At 52.5% G+C, this 18272-nt stretch overlaps 1 protein-coding gene across 1 annotated transcript; it reads left to right on the top strand.

Moving 5' to 3' along the window:
• The first annotated feature begins 45 nt into the window (after positions 1-45).
• On the top strand, positions 46-16273 carry KLHDC10 (kelch domain containing 10). The gene is made up of 9 exons (XM_054631107.2): positions 46-203; positions 8354-8575; positions 9380-9534; positions 10280-10428; positions 11029-11113; positions 11673-11739; positions 12271-12318; positions 13596-13735; positions 14774-16273. Exons 1-9 carry the CDS (start codon positions 74-76, stop codon positions 14981-14983), a joined length of 1206 nt encoding a protein of 401 aa, XP_054487082.1. The 5' UTR covers positions 46-73; the 3' UTR covers positions 14984-16273.
• The last annotated feature ends 1999 nt before the right edge of the window (positions 16274-18272 follow it).

Raw genomic sequence — 18272 nt, 5'->3', positions numbered from 1 at the left:
TGATAGGTTCCGGCCGAAGAAGCTCGGCGCTGATTGGCGGTTGGCGCTCCGTCCCTCAGGCAGCGGACGGGCCATGTCGGCGGCGGCCGCGGCCCGGGACGGGCTCGGGGAGGGCGCGGGCGGCGCCGCGGGAGGCGGCGATGGCGGCGGGGGAGGGATCCTGAACCGCTTCGTGCAGCTGCCGGGCAGGCCGCGGGCGGCGGGTGAGTGGCGGTCAGCGCCGGGGATGACCCCGAGCCCAAGGCCCAGAAGGGGTTCGGGAGCGGGGCAGCCCCCACCCCGAGGGGTCTGAGAGCGCAGCATCCCCATCTCAGGGGACCGCGACCGGGATAGCCCCGTTTGTAAGGTCCTGAGGGGGTCGGGGTCGGGGTCGGGGCATCCCCGTCTCTGGGGGTCAGGGACCGGGACACCGCCGTGCCCAAGGTCCTGAGGGGTCCTGGACCGAGCACCCCCATCCCAGAGCATCAGGGCTGGGACAGACCCATTCTTCAAGCAGTCTGTGATCAGAATTACCCCTTCCCACGGTGCTCGGGAGCGGGGCACCCCCATTTCTGGGGGGTCCTTAATGGGGCACCCCCAACCCCGGAGAGGTCTGCTGACCCCAGCCACACGGTCCCGCTGTCCCAGGCTGGGACACGCGTGTCCCCAAGGCCATGAGGGGACAGGGACACCGAGGGGACAACTGTCCCTGCCTCTGGGACATTCCCAGGGGCAGCTGGGGTGCCCCAGCAGACCGGGAATAATGGGGTCACCCTGTCCCCCAAAGCCGGGAATGGTGTGGGGGGAGCTGGGCTGTTCCCATCCCAATGATCCGGGGGTATGGAGCCTGGAATCAGGGGTGGGGGGCAGTTATCCTTTTATAAATGGATTTGGGGTCACCCTCTCCTACAACCCATGTAGCGTCCCCCAGGTGCTGGGAGGTGCCTGGATGCCCCCATGGGTGTGGGGATAGGGGTACCCCACAGGGATCAGCCCCATTTCAGCCACCTTGGATAAGCCTGGGCTGACCCCTGGGATCCCCCCACTCTACAGTCCCAGTCTGTTGGGGTTTTTGGGACATCTACCCCACTGTATCGGGGTTTTGGGACATCCCTACAATCCTGGCAGGGGACATCCTGCCTGGGCTGTGACATCAGCTTAGTCCTGGTCCCTGGGAAAAGTGGGAAATTTTCCCTGGGACAATTCCAGCTCTCTCCTGCAAGGCTGGATGCTGAAGGGTTATTCCATCATTCCTGGATCTCTGTCACCCCAAAACCCCCCAAACATTCCAGGGGGAGGCTGAGGTTACCCCGGGATCACAGGATTGGGAAGTTGTGCAGCACTGGGAGGGCTGTGGGACACTCCTGGCCCTGTGACACTCCCAGCTGCTGTGGAATATCCCATTTTCCCTTATCCCTCCTCCTGACCTGGAGCTGCACATCCCAGGGCCAGGAGCCCTTTGCTGCCACTCACATGTGGAACAAGAAGCCCCTCAGGGGTGGCAGCAGCAGCAGCAGCAGCTGGGAATGGCCTTTCCATCCACCTTCCCATCCCTGAAACCTGCCCTCTCTTTTCCCTACAAATCTATTTCCCTCATTCCATGCTCTGGCTCAGCCTTCCAGGCTCTTCCAGCAGCACTGGGAATTTGCTGAGTGGCTCCACACCTTCTATTTTTGGGCAAATGCTCAGCCCCATCTCCCTCCTTGCCTGGAAATGCCTTTTTTGGCACCACAGGCCCTGCTGCTCTCCCCTTGCTGGGTTGGGAGCGTTGGGAATTGCACCCTCCTGATCCTGCACGGATCCTGTCCCTCCCTGCAGCTCCCCAGCTCACCTGGCCACCCAAAGCAGCCTAAACCCACCCCAAAAAAACCCTGGATTTTTGGAGTTTGCCACCTGTGAGGTCCTATTTATAGAGCTCCAGCAGCAGCCCTTACATAACCACTGAGAGAGGAATTTTCCCCCTCATTCCATTTCCTCCAACCTGATTTGTTCCTGGGCTCCAAGTTCTCTTCCAGGGTTCCCAGGTTTGTTTTCTTACATGGAACCTCCCTGGGGTTCCCCAGGCCCTAAAGAATGGAGATGAAGAGGATGGAGGGTCTCCCTTGCCATGGACAGGACAAGGAGCAGTGGGACAGGGTGTGCTGGGAAGCTTCATCCCAATGGAAAAATGACATTTTCCAGTGACAAGCAGCATTGTCTGGGACCAGCATTGTCTGGGATGTGCTGGAGTCCCTGCAGGGCTTCTGGATGTGGCTGCTCAAGGTGCCCAACAGCCTCGTGCCAGGTCCTTTTCCCACAGGACTTTGGGCCAGGTGATCTTCCCAGCTCTGTGGTTTTCATTCTCCAGAATTCCTCTTATTTTCCTTTATGCTCCAACCCAAGGATCACTCAGTTTTAGTGGTGTAAAATCCTTTCAAATGGGATTGGCCCAAAGATTTTGGAAACAAAGCCTGGGAGAGCCAGACCTGTTCACAGAATCCCTTGGCTGGGAGAGACCCTCAAGAGCCCAGCCCAGCCCAACCCCTCAGGCAGCCCCTGGCCCCCAGTGCCACATCCAGGCTGTCAAACACACCCAGGGCTGGGGACTGCACCACCTCCCCAGGCAGCCATTGCAGAACTTGATCCCCCTTGCTGGAAAAGCTTTTTCCTGCTCTCCAGCCTGAATTTCCCTTGGCACAGCTCGAGGCTGTGTGCTCTGGCTGTGTCAGTGCTGCTGGAGAAAGAGCCCAAGGGCAGCTGAGCCCAGGCACCTTTCAGGAGCTGCAGAGAGCGATGGGGGCAGCCCTGAGTCTCCTTTGCTGCAGGCTGAGCACCCCCAGCTCCCTCAGGGGCTCCTCTCAGGCTTTGTGTTCCCAGCCCCTCTGGACATTGATCCAAACCCAGGATGATAATTCTGGAAACACACCTTGGAGCTCTCAGCAGTACCAGGAAATCTCTTGGCTGACCTGCAGGTTGTGTTTGGCATCCTTGGCTGGATCCTCTGGCTTCTCCCATTTTCCCTCAGCCCCTCAGAGCCGTTGTTCAGGGACCCAGCTACAGCTGGGAATGTTTCCCAATTCCCAATTTCCTCTTGGGAATGTTTCCTCATGGGAATGTTTCCTCTTGGGAATTGCCCAGGCGTGGGCAGCCTGCCCAGGAAGGGGAGGGTGGGATCTGAACACAGCTGGGTGAACAAAGAGGTTTTAAACCTCACTCTCAGCAGTGCATTCCCAATCCTGCTTATCCAAACATTCCTGAGGGACTCCAATTCCACGAGTTCCAAACTTACTTTGTCCAGCTGCTGTGGAAAAGATGGAACTTTGAAGATGGGAGTCAAAGTCAATATTGACTTGTCTTGTTCTGGTTCAGCCCTTGTCCTAAATGGCCTTCAGGATTCCTGCAGGGATCAGAAATGGAAAAGGAGAGATTCAGTCCTGCTGTTGTGGATGTTGAAAATCCAGGCAGGAGGAAAAATAATCACAAAACCATCTTTAGAAAGCTTTAAAAAGCAGAGAAAAGGACGTGTGCACAGGCCTGGATATTCACCATGGATGTGGGATGTGCAAAAGAGGAGGATCCAAAGCCATGGTGGATTTGTTGGGTTTACACCCTGTAGTTATTCTGTTTGTATTTCCAAAAGTAGGGCTGGAAGTAGAAATTCTGCTGCTGGTGGTGCTGCTACTGAGGTGGTGTAACACACACCTGGGGGGTGGCCTTGCACTGGCATTTGTGGGGTTAAATCATGGATTGCTTGGGACAGACACCCTGAGAACAGCACAGGCTTTTCACTGTTCCTGTTCCCCTGACAGGAAGGACTTTGAGGTTCTCAAAGTGCTGCAGATAACCCTGGAGTGGATACTGGGATTAAATCAGCTTGGGAAAAAAGGGAACTGATAAAGGAGTGTACAATTATGGGATGGTTTGGGTGGGAAGGGAACTCAGCCCATCCAGTGTGACATGGCAGGGACACCTCCCACTGTCCCAGGTGGCTCCAGCCCCATCCAGCCTGGCCTTGGGCACTGCCAGGGATGCAGGGGCAGCCCCAGCTTCCCTGGGAACCTTGTTCAGTGCCCCATCATTCTCAAAGCAGAAGTTTTTCCTCATATCCAGCTGGAATTTCCTGTGTTTCAGTTTGTGCCCATTGTCCCTTCTCCTGTCACTGAGCAGTCTGGCCCCATTCCTCTGCACACCCACCCCTGAGATAGAAATGGATTTGTTTAGGGTTTCTGACAGTCATAAGGAAAAGGATGGTTTCAGGAGGCTCTCAACAACCTCATATCCATGCAATGATGGAATCTTTGCAGTTGGAAAAGGTCTCTCAGACCACTGAGTCCATCCATTCCCAGCCCTGCCATGGCCACCACTGCCCACGTCCCCATGGGCCACATCCACAGGGCTTTGAAACCCCTGCAGGAATGGGGGCTCCATCCCTGCCCTGGGCAGCTGTGCCAGTGCCTGGCCACCCTTTCCATGAAGGAATTGTCCCAAAATCCCCCCTGAGCTGCCCTGGCCCAGCCTGAGGCCGTTCCCTCTGCTCCTGTCCCTGTTCCCTGGAGCACAGCCCGACCCCCCCGGCTGTGCCCTCCTGGCAGGGACTTGTGCAGAGCCACAAGGGCCCCCTGAGCCTCCTTTGCTCCAGTGTCACATCTGGAAACACCTTCTTGTCTCAGCCCTGTCCTAATGACAGCTCCTGCAGGAGAGGAGTTCAGTCAGGAGCAGCTTGGGATTGTCAGTGCAGCAGCTCCCTCAGAACTCCTGGGTGAGTCAGGGGAATGGAGCAGGACAGTGCCCAGCCAGCCCCTTTCTGTTGGATGGCTCAGCCCTTAATTAGGATTTTCCTTAATTCTGTCCCTGTGGTGATGCTTCAGCCTGGAATCACTGAGTCCATTGGGTTGGAAAAGCCCTCCCAGCCCATGGAATCCACCCTGTGCCCCGTGCCCACCTTGTGCCCAGCCCAGAGCCCTGAGTGCCACCTGCAGGAGTTCCTCAGACACCTCCAGGGCTGGGCACTCCAAAGCTCCCTGGGCAGCCTGAGCCCTTTCCATGGGGAAATTGCTGCTGATTGCAGCCTGAGGCTGCCCTGGCCCAGCCTCTCACCCTGAGGGGCATTTTCAGGCCAGGCTGCCCCAGGACCCACCTTCAGCACGTACAGAGGCCGCTGCTCGTAGCTCTGCCCCATCTGGACCTTGCTGACCAGGCTGGGATGCTCCTCCACCAGGACATCCATCCACTCATAGATCTGCAAGGAGGAGCTGCTGGCTCAGGAGGCTCAGCCTGGTGCTCACCTTTTGCTTTTGAGGCTGTCCAGCACCAGATGCAACAAGCAGAGCTTCCCTGGGGAAGATCTGCTGCTTCCCTGGAGACCTGGGACTCCCCTGGAGAACATGAGGTGCCTGGGGCTCTGTGTGAGCAGGGAGAGGCACCTCAAATTCAAGCTGTGACTAATTCCCACCTTGTCCCCAGCCCAGAGCCCTGAGTGCCACATCCTTGGACACCTCCAGGTGGGGATGGAGACTCCAGACCTCCCTGAGCAGCCCCTTCCAATGTTTAACAACCCTTTCCATGAGGAAATTCCTCCTGACATCCACTCTGAGCCTCCCCTGGCACAGCTTGAGGCTGTTTCCTCTCATCCTGTTGTGAAATTTCATTCTGATGCTGGAACTTATTCCCTGAAAATGTTACTGTTCCCATTTTTGCCCTCAGCACTAAGGAAAAAGAACCTCCTTGTAAATGCACCTTCCCATCCTTCCTTCCTGCTTCTCTCTGGAATCTTAAACTGGGCAAGTGTGTGCTTCCCAGATCATATCCATCCATCCATCCATCCATCCATCCATCCATCCATCCATGTTAAAGCCATTTTCCATCACTTTACAACCTGTTCCCCCCAGACCTGGCAGATCCTGCTGCTTCCCATGTCCAGCATCAAGGAATTCCCAGCAGGACCTGCAGAATTCCAGCTTTTCATACAGTGGGGCCTTGCTGCCCTGAGCTTTGGGTGTTTTGGGGTTCAGCTCTGGGAAAAGGGGCTTTGCTCATGACAAAACTCAGCAAATCCTGGGATTTTCCCCACCTAAAAGTTACACGTGTGGAATGGGCAGCAAAACCTGCTGCAAACCTCTCCTGCATGTCAGCAGGAGCTGTGAATCACCCAGTGAGCCCTCATGACATGGAAATGCAGCTCTTTATGGGAGCCATGGAGTTTGGCAGAATTCACCCTTGAGCAGGGTTAGTTCTGTCCCAGGGTGCTCCAAGCCTGGCCTTGGACCCTTCCAGGGATGTGGGACCCCTTCCTGTTGAAAATTGGAATTTCTGGCAAGGTCAGCTGCCTTCCCTGGGTGATTTTGGGAGGTGGATGGCAGTGAAGGCCTCCTGGGTGGTGTGGTTTAATTTATTTTCTTAGAATTACTCCTCTTACCTTTAGTTTATTTGCTTTATATAAAACTCAGCCTTATTCTTCTCTTTTCCCTCTGGAAAATTCTCATGGCAAGTGTTAGAACTAGAGGGAAATGAAATCTCTATTTGATATAATATCTGAACTCCTAATTCCTTACCAGCTCTTAAATTGGGATGTGGAATACCCCCCTCTTCTGTGCACAAACATTCATGTCCCCAGTACAGATTTTCCCCTTAATTCCTTAACTTTCTTCCCCTCTTTTCAGCCAGTGCTTATTAGTTTTCTAAGTGGGAATTGCTGTGAGACACAATTACTCCTGGAAACACCCCAAATCTGTCAAAACCTTGTCTGAACCCCGGAGAGCAGCTTAATTTTGGACCAGAGCTGAACATGATTAAGCAAAGCTGCTTCTGCTCAGCTCAAGTTCATTATTTGGTCTGGACAAATCTTTTTTTTTTTTCACTTTTTCTGTAGGAAAAATGCTTCATAACCCTTTTTTCTTTTTTTTTTTTTTTTTTTTTTTTTTTTTGCAGTGTTTGATTCACTGCTGGGAATGATAACAGAAGAAAACATTCTGGGTCCTCATTAGATGCTACCCTGGCTCCTTTTCTCTCCTAAAATCCAGGAGCAGGTGGGAGGTGAAGGTCACTGATTTGTTTGGGTTTGCTTTGGCCAATTGTCAGCCAAGACCTTGATTTCTGTTACTTGTGAATATTCCTGGTTTGTTTTTCCTGGCTGAATCCATCTTTTTATCTGTTCCAGTGGAGAGCTGAGCTGGCATTGTCCTCCCTGCTTTTATTTCCATTGAGTTTTTAGGGGTGGGCAGGCAGAGGATTCCTTTTGGGCAGGGCTGCATCTGCCTGCAGGATCTCAGCTGGATTCCCTGCTCCTCCCAGTGCAAATGCCTTAACTCAGGAGCAGATTTCCCTGCTCTGTCAGACCTGTTCAGTGACTGAGACAAAGTCTTGAGATCCAAGGAGCAAAGAGGGAAGTCACTGGGAGGTGTCCTGGAGGAGGAAAAGCAAATCCTTCATTCTTTGCTCTATTGGGCAGTTTTAAATACAGACATTTGCAATTGTTTCTAAGTGAAATTTGCCAGACAGAATGAAAGAAGAGGGATTTCCTCCAACACCTCAGAAGGGCTGTAGTGCCCACAACTGCCACGTGGTCCAGGGATGGGCTGGTGACACACAGAGTGTCCCTTTGCCAGCTTGTCCTTCCAAAGCCCTTTCCTCGTGCTGCACAGGCCCTTCCCAGTGGATTCCCCGTGGAATCCAGCCCAGAATTTGTTCATTAAATGCCTGGTGCAGCTGAATGAGAAAAGTTGGATTTAAGGAGGGGTTCGTAGTCAAAAACCTTCAAAAGCCAAAACTCAAAATGAAAATGAGGAAGTAATTTAAGGAGTGGTTGGTAGTCAAAACCTTCAGAACCCAAAGTTCTAAATGGAGATGGAAAAAGTGATTGAAGGAGCGGTTGGTAGTCAAACACAAAAAACGACAAAACACAAAATAAAACACAAAACTCTAAATAAAAATAAAAAAGTGATGTAAGGAGTGGGTCATAGTCAAAACCTTCAAAACCCAAAGTTCTAAATGGAGATGGAAAAAGTGATTGAAGGAGTGGTTGGTAGTCAAAGCCCTTAAAACACAAAACTCTAAATAAAAATAAAGAAGTGATGTAAGGAGTGGGTCATAGTCAAAACCTTCAAAACCCAAAGTTCTAAATGAAGATGAAAAAAGTGATTGAAGGAGTGGTTGGTAGTCAAAAACCTTCAAAACCCAAAGCTCTGAATGAAAATAAAAAAGTGATTTAAGAAGTGGTTGATAGTCAAAGCCCTTAAGACACAAAACTCTAAATGCAAGGGTTCCTTTCTATTACAATTACCCTTTTTAAGACTGTTCACAGAGTGGATGAAGAAGGTGTCTTGTGCCCTGCAGGGCCTGGGGCACACCCTGAGCCCTTGTGGAGCTGTTGTTTCTCCTCCTCCTCCTCCTGCTCCAGGGCACAGGTGCCCCCCGGCCAGGAGCGGCCATCGCTGTGTGGCCGACAGTTCCAACCTCTACGTCTTTGGGGGCTACAATCCCGACTACGATGAGTCTGGGGGCCCAGAGAACGAGGACTACCCCCTCTTCAGGGAGCTCTGGAGGTACAACTTTGCCACAGACACCTGGCACCAGATGGGCACCGAAGGCTACATGCCCAGGGAGCTGGCCTCCATGTCACGTACGTACGGAAATCCAGCTCCTCCCGTGCCTGCTCCTGGAGCTATTTTAATCCTGCCTATTTTAACCCAGGCAAGAATTGGAAATCTGGATGCTGTTTTTCCAAGTAGGCCCCGAGGTTGGGTCGGGTTTGGGATTTTTCTTTCCATTTTTGCTTGGTCGAGGCAGAGGGAAAGAAAAAAATGGGAAAGCAAGAGGTGTTTTCCAGGTGTTTACCTTGATGTGCTTTCAGCAGGAAGGTGCCTCATGCAGACATCTCCAAGCATCCAAAAATAGCTGTCTTTGTTCACTTTTCAAAGCAGACCTTTGGTTACCATGGTTTTAGTTGGGATCCTTTCTCCTTTAGAGCCTCTCAAAGCCATCAGTGCAGGGGGTGGATTGTAGGGAATTTGAACAGCACTGAGCTGTCTCCAGAGCAGGGAAACCTGGAATGGTTTGGGTTGGAAGGGAGCTTAAGGATCATCCAGTGATCCTTAAGGACACCTCTAGGACACCTTCCCTAGAGCAGGTTGCTCCAAGCCCAGTCCTGGAAAAATGATTTGGGAATGGTTTGGGTTGGAAGGGAGCTTAAAGATCATCCAGTCCCATACCATGGATAGGGACACCTTCCATAGAGCAGCTTGCTCCAAGCCCAGCCCAGCCTGGACAAATTATTTGGGTTAGAAGAGAGCTTAAAGATCATCCAATCCCATGCTATGGGCAACCTTCCCTAGAGCAGGTTGGTCCAAGGCCAGCCCAGCCTGGATGAACCCTGTTCTGCTGCTCTCCCAGCCATGAGCACACCCCTGTTTTCCCCTGTTTTCAGTTGTCTTACATGGCAACAACCTCCTGGTGTTTGGGGGCACCGGGATCCCCTTCGGAGAGAGCAACGGGAACGACGTCCACGTGTGCAACGTCAAGTACAAGAGATGGGCTCTGCTCAGCTGCCGCGGCAAGAAACCCAACCGCATCTACGGCCAGGTACGGGCCTCAGGGAGCCCTGAGGAGGGCTCTCAGCTCCTCAGTCCCCTCTCTGTGCCTCACCAGAGCTGCTCCCCCTGGGGAAAAGCGTGAGGGAAAGCAGGTGTCCTTCGTGAAGAAATGAAGCAGCCTTGGTTCGTGGGGATTTCAAAGGAAAGGAGGTTTTCTCCTCGTTAGAAAGGGCAGAATTTGTTCATTAAATGCCTGGTGCAGCTGAATGAGAAAAGTTGGATTTAAGGAGGGCTTGGTAGTCAAAAACCTTCAAAAGCCAAAACTCGAAATGAAAATGAGGAAGTGATTTAAGGAGTGGTTGGTAGTCAAAACCTTCAGAACCCAAAGTTCTAAATGGAGATGGAAAAAGTGATTGAAGGAGTGGTTGGTAGTCAAAGCCCTTAAAACACAAAACTCTAAATAAAAATAAAAAAGTGATGTAAGGAGTGGGTCATAGTCAAAACCTTCAAAACCCAAAGTTCTAAATGAAGATGGAAAAAGTGATTTAAGAAGTAGTTCATAGTCAAAACCCTTCAGACACAAAACTCTAAATGCAAGTTCCTAGGGTTCCTTTCTATTACAATTACACCTTTTAAGACTTTTCCTAGAGTGGATGAACAAGGTGGACAAGGAAATGAATTCACACTCACCACAGGACTGGCCCTTTTTGCTGGTGCCCATCTGCTTTGGAGGAGCAGGAATTCCCTGTCCTCCAGCCCCAGGTGTCCCAAGCCCTTTCTGGTTTCTCTGCCAGGCCATGGCCATCATCAATGGGTGTCTCTACGTGTTTGGAGGAACAACTGGCTACATTTACAGCACTGACCTCCACAAGCTGGACCTCAACACCCGGGAATGGATCCAGCTGAAGCCAAACAATATGTCCTGTGACATGCCAGAGGAGAGGTGAGCGCCTGGGCAGCCTCAGGGAGCTTTTTTGGGGAGGCAGGGAATGGGGAGCTTTGGGATACCTTGCTCTGGTTGCCATTTCCAACCCTCCTTTGCCTGGAACTTGTTGTGGCACTGGGAGGAAGGATTTTGGTCTCTCTCATCCATGGTTTGGTGTCCAACTGAGAACAGGGAATTGGGAATGAAAGAATCCCAGAATGGTTTGGGTTCATAGGAATCTTAAAATAAATCCAATTCCACCCCCTGCCATGGGCAGGGACACTTTTCACTATCCCAGGTTGCTCCAAGCCCTGTCCAGCCTGGCCTTGGACACTTCCCTTAGAAGGGGCTGGAATATTGATGGCTGTCCTGATATTCACTAATCCTTCCACTTAATCATTTAATAATTACTCTGCAATCAGAAAATGCCTTTCAGACCTCTGGGCTGCTGCTTGGAGGGCTCAGGAAAACTCCCACATCTCCTGCATGCTCCCAGCCTGAGGGGCTGATGCAGCAGAGCCAGGCTTGGGATTTCTGCTCAAATCCTGGAGTTTGATGGTGATTTCTGTTTGATGGAGGGTTTCTGTTGTTGCTAATTGTGCTGCTCTGCACCTTCAGGTACAGACATGAAATTGCTCATGACGGTCAAAGGATTTATATCCTGGGAGGTGGAACTTCCTGGACAGCTTATTCCTTGGATAAGGTGAGGCATTTGGAACCCTGGACAGGAGATTTTCCATACATACCAGCACAGCCTCTGCATCTGGCTGTGCCTGGAGAGCCTGGTAAAAAAAAAAATAAAAATAATTGGGAGCACATTGTTCTCCTATTTCTGTAAAACCTGGATTTGCCACAGAATGTCTTAGTGATGAATCTGTGGTCACTTTAAATAGTGCTCTGCTTCCCAAAAAGTGGAGTCTGCAGCACTTCATATGACATTTCATCTCTCCATTGTCCCATTTTTCTCCCTGTGTGCAGCAGGAGAAAGGTATTTCTAAATCCTTCTGAGAGCTCGAGGGTGTGGATTTTAATTGGTCCAGCTCTTTTCAAAAGCAATATTCTTTTCTTTTTTTCAGCTGTAGGGCTGAAATAGCAAAGCTGGGATGGAGCTTGAAAGGTGATTTTAGACCTGCTTAGTCACTGGCTGGGATCAGCTATTTTTGGGTTTGCCACTTAATGGAAAAAAGGGATTTATTTCTGGTGGGTCAGAGCCTGTGGCTGCATCACCCTGAAGATCTCATGGCTCCTGTTCTTGCCCCCAGATCCACGCCTACAACCTGGAAACCAACACCTGGGAGGAGATCACCACAAAGCCTCACGAGAAAGTCGGTGAGCCTGGCATTTCCTTCCTTTCCCTGTGAGCCAGAGTGGCCACAATGCTTGAGGGTGCAGTTTTCTTGTTCAGTATGTTCAGTTTGTGGCTTTATGCTGGATTTGAGATCCTGCTTGTGCTGCAGCACTGAGGATGGACCCATCCAGGGGAGTTTGGCACTCTGGCTCCCCTCTCTCCCTGCCTGTGAAAGGTGGCAGTGCCTGGATCTGCTCCCAGAGGATCCAGATCATCCCTGCTCCCTTTGAGGCCCTGGGCTGTCCCTGGAATCTCACAGCTGCTTTTCACCAAGCCAGATTTGAGACTCTGGGGAACAAAATTCCAGCATTTTTCTTCCTTCCCCAGAGAGGAATTAGGACTCAAACCTGAAACAGCTGCTTAAAATTGCACCTTTTATACCTGGGATAGCAGGAAAGTAAAACATCTTAACAATGAAACTCCATTATTAAACGTTGAGACAAAATCACCACTTGCACAAGCACTTTAAAGCAATTATTGCTGATACATATTTTCAAAATTATTCTCCCCAGGTTTCCCAGCAGCCAGAAGATGCCACAGCTGTGTGCAGATTAAAAATGGTAAGATTTACCTCTGGAAAATTGGTGTATCTTGTACAACCAAACAGGGGAGGCTTGGAGAGAACTGCAGGGACCACATGGCTTTTCTGGAAGAGGATTTTTTCCTCACTAACAGGCTTGAAGCTGCCCACTTAGCACCATTCCTTCTCCTGCACTGAAAAGCCAGTTACAATCTTGGTCCCTCTTTTCCAAACCCTTCAGGTCAGTGGCTGAATGCTCTCTGTTGAAGGGTGGAGGGAAAAGCTGGATTGTATTTCCTAGGAGTGTTGATTGTGCCAATAAAAGTAAGGCAGGAGCTGGGAGATGCTTCCAGCCCACCAGGATTTGGCCACCCCTGAGCTGAGAACTTGGGCAAAGCTGGGAGCAAGGCAGGGCTGGGAGCTGGGGCTGCTCCCTGGGGGTTCAAAACCCCTGGAATCTGATCAAGCCCAGGTGTCTGGGCTATGAGGAGAGGGAATGCTCCCCTGCCTGCAGTGGCATCCAGCCCTGAGGCTGCCATGGGGGGCTGGGGCTCATGGGCAGGCTGGGAAGGGGGACATGAGGCAGAAATCCATCCTGACCCCAGTGTGGGCAGCAGGGCAGGGGGATTCTGCCCTTCTCAGGTGAGGCCCCACCTGCAGAGCTGCCCCAGCCCTGGGGACACAGCAGCAGCACCTGGAGCTGCTGGAGAGAGCCCAGAGGAACCCATGGAGCTGCTGCAGGGCTGGAGCCCCTCAGATCCCAGGGATCCAGGCTGGGAGAGCTGGGGGTGCTCACCTGGAGAGGAGAAGGATCCAGGGAGAGCTCAGAGCCCCTGGCAGGGCCTGAAGGGGCTCCAGGAGAGCTGCAGAGGGACTGGGGCCAAGGCCTGCAGGGACAGCACCCAGGGAATGGCTCCCAGTGCCAGAGGGCAGCCAGGGATGGGATCTTGGCAGTGAGGAATTCCTGGCTGGGCTGGGATTGCCAGAGCAGCTGGGGCTGCCCCTGCATCCCTGGCAGTGCCCAAGGCCAGGCTGGACACTGGGGCTGGAGCAGCCTGGGACAGGGGGAGGTGTCCCTGCCCATCAGGCTGGAACTTGATGGGCTTTGAGGTCCCTTCCACCCAAGTCAGTCTGGGAATCTTTAGGTGGCCTCTGCTTTGTGGTGGGCCTGATTTGGGAGGTCCTGGGAGTCTTTGTTGAGCTCAAACAGTTTCTGATCCCAAAGCTGTGTGGGGAGGGATCCCTGAGCTCTCTCCCAGCGTGTCCCTGGTTCCTGCAGGGCTGGTCTGGCAGCTCCCCACATCCCCTCTCTTGCAGATGTGTTCGTGTGCGGGGGCTACAACGGAGAGGTGATTCTGGGAGATGTTTGGAAGCTGAATCTCCAAACTTTCCAGTGGGTCAAGCTCCCAGCTGCCATGCCAGAGCCTGTGTACTTCCACTGTGCTGCTGTCACCCCAGTAAGTGACTCCTTTTGTTCCTCCAAGCACTCTTACCTTGCTGTGGGCTGCAGATAGAGCTGAGATTCCCAAGGAAGTGACCTCCACTGCATGCAGCAGCTTTTGGGAGGCTCTTCTTCCTGCTGCTCTTTGAAGAGTGGAGCCACACTGTGCATTTTGCTTTCTGAAAGAAATGATGCAGAATTCGAGCTTTTCAAGTCAGTGTGGGAACAGCAGTTCCTGCTTGTAAAAGGAGAAAAAAAAAGCACAAATACTCCCTGAGTAAAGTGATTTTATCCTACTGAGAACAGCCTGAGGTAAAGGATTGGATGAGGCTGTTTCCAACCCTTTGGAAGCCACTAAGGAATGTTGGTATTGCCAGAGCTTTTGGCCTTAAGTAGAAGTCTGGAGACCCGGGATTGATAATTACCAGGCAGCAAGAAGTGCCTGGGCTGTGCCTTCACCTCCCTCAGCTCCTCAGGGCAGAGATCACATTCCTTGGTGTCACTGCATTTGGGGAATGTTATAAAAGCAGCTTTTCCTGGGAAGTCTGATAAAGGTGTTTCCCAGGCAGCTCAGTGACTGCCTGGACAGCTGGAATGCCCTTTCTTTGCCAGCCTGTGGAAAAAAAACAAAAAAAAACCCACTCAGCAGCTGAGTTTTGCCCATCTCTCTGTGTTCCTGTCATCCCTGGAGCAGGGTTGTGCTGAGCCAAGGGAATGCAGGATGTCTGTGTGAGGTGGGTGGAGTTTAAAAATCCATTCTTTTGAGCTGGAACATGAGTATGGCTCTGTACTACTGTATGAACAGTTTGCCACACTCCTAAAATGGATTTCTTGGGATAGAAGTCACCTCAACCTCAGAGCAAAGCACTCAGGGTGGTGCATAAGTGGTTTAGGATGAGACAGGGCCCCTCCAGCAGCGATTCCTCCCTTGACTCAGAGGATCCCAGAGCGAGTGGCAGAGGCAGGGACAGCCCTGCTGAAGGCTGGGAGGTGGGAATGAAGCCCATTCCTGCTTTTCCTGCCTCTGTAACTCCTGTCCCCCTTTCCCACCCAGGCTGGCTGCATGTACATCCACGGAGGGGTGGTCAACATCCACGAAAACAAACGGACTGGCTCCCTGTTCAAAATGTGGCTGGTGGTGCCCAGCCTGCTGGAACTGTGCTGGGAGAAGCTCCTGGAATGTTTCCCTCACCTAGCAACTCTCTCCAGATCCCAGCTTTTGCACCTTGGACTGACGCAGGGACTCGTTGAGCGACTAAAATGAGCAATCTCCCACTTCTGTCCAAGACTCACCACGTTGAAGAATTCCCCCTCCCACCCCCTATTTATGGATTCCACGGATGGTCTTGCTAAGAACATGGAGGAACCTGCTCAAGGCCTTACTCAGCAAATACATCAATGCCTTTCCAGACATGGTTACTTTTAGTCATTGGAAAAAAGAGAAAGTCCCCTTTTTATTTATGGAGCTCTTAAGTTACACCATTAATCCAAAAGTATTTTCTGAGACTAAGCAGCCAACCAGCACCCTGTCATCAGCACACGCTTGCAGTTAATTGGGGAGCTTAATGAGTTACTGAATGTCCGAGCCCGTGCTCAACGTGGCACCTTCACCGTGGTGCTCCCACCATGGCATCCAGCGAGGGACACGATGCAGAACGAGCACCAGGCTGCTCTTTGGCTGTGGCTGCCCCCTCCCTGGCAGCCAGCTGAGCCCCTGTCCAAAGCCAGCCCGTTCCCCCAGCCCTGCATGTTCCCTGGGCATGCTCCCACCCCGAGCCCCCGCAGACGGCTGGAACGTCGCCCGGGCCGCGAGCCCAGCTGGGCCTGCAGCTCCCCCGGTGCAGTGTCTGTGTCCTCCCCTTTTCACAGCGAAAGGTTTGCTTGGAAGACTGGGAAAAGGTTGCCACTTGAGGGACTACTGTGTAGTTTACTGGGGGTGGGGAGGGAGAAGGTTTTCCTGAGGCTTTTTGAACCTTTTTGGCTCGCTTTGCACCCACAACGAGCTCCAGCAAGGACTTACCCTGTAGATTTCAGAGCTCTTGGAACCTGCTCAGCCAAGCCATGGTTCTCAGCATCTCCCAGCTTTTGGTTTTCCTTCCTCCCACACATGCCAAAAATTGGCCTTTTTCTTCTTGTTTCACGTTGCCCTGAGGGTGGGAGATGTGATTTAAAGCTGGTTTGGGGAGTGGCTTTGTGGATCGCTCAGCCCAGGAAATACAGCATCCAAAAAAGAGAGAGGGAACAACTGTCCCTCCTTCTGGGGACAGGGATTGTCCCTGCACAGGAAGGGGTGCCTCTGGTCCTCTTGTGCTCTCTACACTGCATTTGTTTAAGTGGCCACTGAACTCTGAACAGCTCCAGGCATGAGGTTTGTGCAAAATCCTTTTCAGTTGGAGCCCATTTTTAAGTGCCTTTTGTTTTTAAAATCAGCTTTTCCCAATGCTTTCCTCTTCATCAAAGGCAGAGGTTACACTCTGAGGTTTTAGTTTCTTTTTAAGAAATGGCATTTATGTTTAAATAAACCATAGCATTGTCTTCATGTTGTTAATCCAAAGGTGCTGCCTGCTGGAGTCACTGCCCTCCACGAAGGGAACTCGCCCCTTGTCCCAAAATTAAGCTTCCCCTGGTCTTGAGAACAGATTTTCCTCTTCCTCCAACTTCAGTTGCTGCTTTTTTTCCCCCCAAGGCTCAGAAAACAAAAGTCTGGACCTCACAGCTGAGGCTTTCTCAGGTGCTTGGACCACAGGAAGTGGTGGGAGCTGCTTGGAGCTCTGCTGTCTCCATCCCCTGCATTGCACCCTCACAGGAACTGTGCATCTCAACCCCTTCCCAGCCTCCCTGGCTGCTGAATCCAGACCCTGCTGGCAGCTGTGGCTGGGGAGGGTTCCCTGCTCTGCTACCCTGGTTTGCAGTGACCTGCAGGACCATTTCTCCAGCTCCTTCTTCCATCCCAAACTGAGGCTGGATACCCACACTTCATCTTTGCCTTGTGGGACCTTTGTCCTGGAGCAGCCTGGCCATCCCTGTGCTGGTTTTTCTCTCAGCTGCTTTCAAGAGCATCTGCCCTCATCCCCAGGGGGATCCTGGAGCCATCCAAGATCTCTGAGCAAGCACATTCCTTAGGTTGTCCTTCCTCTGGAAACCTCTGGAGCTTTCTCTGAGGTTGTCACAAAGCCTCTGTCGATGATGTTGGAGCAGTCTTGGGACTCTGGAGAGGTCTCAGCTGGCTGGAAGCTGGTCCCAGTTTTCAAGGGATGACTGTGGAAACCACAGGGCTGTCAGTCTCACTTCAGTGCCTGGTAAAACCCTGGAAAAGATGATTCTGGGAAATACTGAAAAACCTCAGGTGGACAGCACAGCCATGGGTGACAGCCAGCACGGCCATGGGTGACAGCCAGCACGGCCTCAGGAGAGGGAAGTCCTGCTTGGCCCCCCTGATCTCCTGTTCCAACAGCACAACCCACCTGGATGATCCTGGAAAGCCAGGAGATGGAATCTTCAGACTCAGCCAAGTGCATCCAGGACAGGCTGGGGAGCAGCGTTGGGAAGGGACCTGGGGGTCCTGGCCGGTGGGACAGCAGTGCCCTGGAGCCAGGAGGGACAGGCCAGGATTGTCCTGCTCTGCCCAGGCTCCCCAGGGAATGGGCACGGCCCCGAGGCTGCCAGAACTCCTGGAGCATTTGGACAATGCTCTCAGAGCCAGGGGGGATTGTTGGGGTGTCCTGGGCAGGGCCAGGAGCTGGACTTGATCCCTGTGGATCCCTCCACCCCCAGCAGCTGGGAAAGCATCACCAAGAAAACCACAAAGGAAGGTCCAAGGAGTTCTCTTTTGCTGATAAAAGCTGTACAAGCACCACCCACGGATGGATTTTCCAGGGATCTTTCCCATTCCATAACCTCCACTGGCTGCTGCAGGAGGGACAGCAGATCTTTGGGGGCTGCTCTTCCTGAAAAAATGACCTGGTTTAAGCACTGAGCTCACAGCTCCTGCTGAGGGGGGCTTTAATTGCTGCTGGGCTACTGCCTGTGGTTAAAAGCTTAATTAAAGTTCCCTAAGGAGAGGGAGAGGATCCAGCACCTGCAGCAACTGCTGGAGAGGGGTAGAAGCATCCACAGTGCTGCCTGGGATGGGGACAGGATGGGAGGAGGCAGGGAAGGCCAGCTCAGAGCAGAATTCCTGAGCAGGTTCTCCTACAGCTCCTGCTCTCCCATCCCTTCTCCATGTCCTGCCATCAGAAGCTCCAGCCACTCACCTGGCAATGCCCCAAATGTCCCAGGCTAGGGACAGCAGGACTGGCCCTGCTGATGCCTCCCTAGGAAAACAAAAGGCTTAATAAAGCAGCTTCATGAATCACTAACGCGCTGCTGCCTGCCCTGCAGAGGAGGGCAGCCCAGGCTGCTTCCTGCCTCACTCAGGGCTGTCCATCCTGGCACAGTCCAGCCCTGCTGTGACAGCACTCCCTGGCTTTCATGCTGAAGGAACAGGAGAGGGAAGAGGCACCAGAGCCCCCTTGCCTGTGTTCGTGGGTCTGTCAGTGTTTTGCTTTGGGATT

This window comes from Agelaius phoeniceus, chromosome 5, assembly GCF_051311805.1.
Source record: "Agelaius phoeniceus isolate bAgePho1 chromosome 5, bAgePho1.hap1, whole genome shotgun sequence".
Taxonomy (NCBI): Eukaryota; Metazoa; Chordata; class Aves; order Passeriformes; family Icteridae; genus Agelaius; species Agelaius phoeniceus.
The sequence above is the reverse complement of the archived record's forward strand: the minus strand, read 5'-3'. Positions and strand labels throughout refer to the sequence as shown.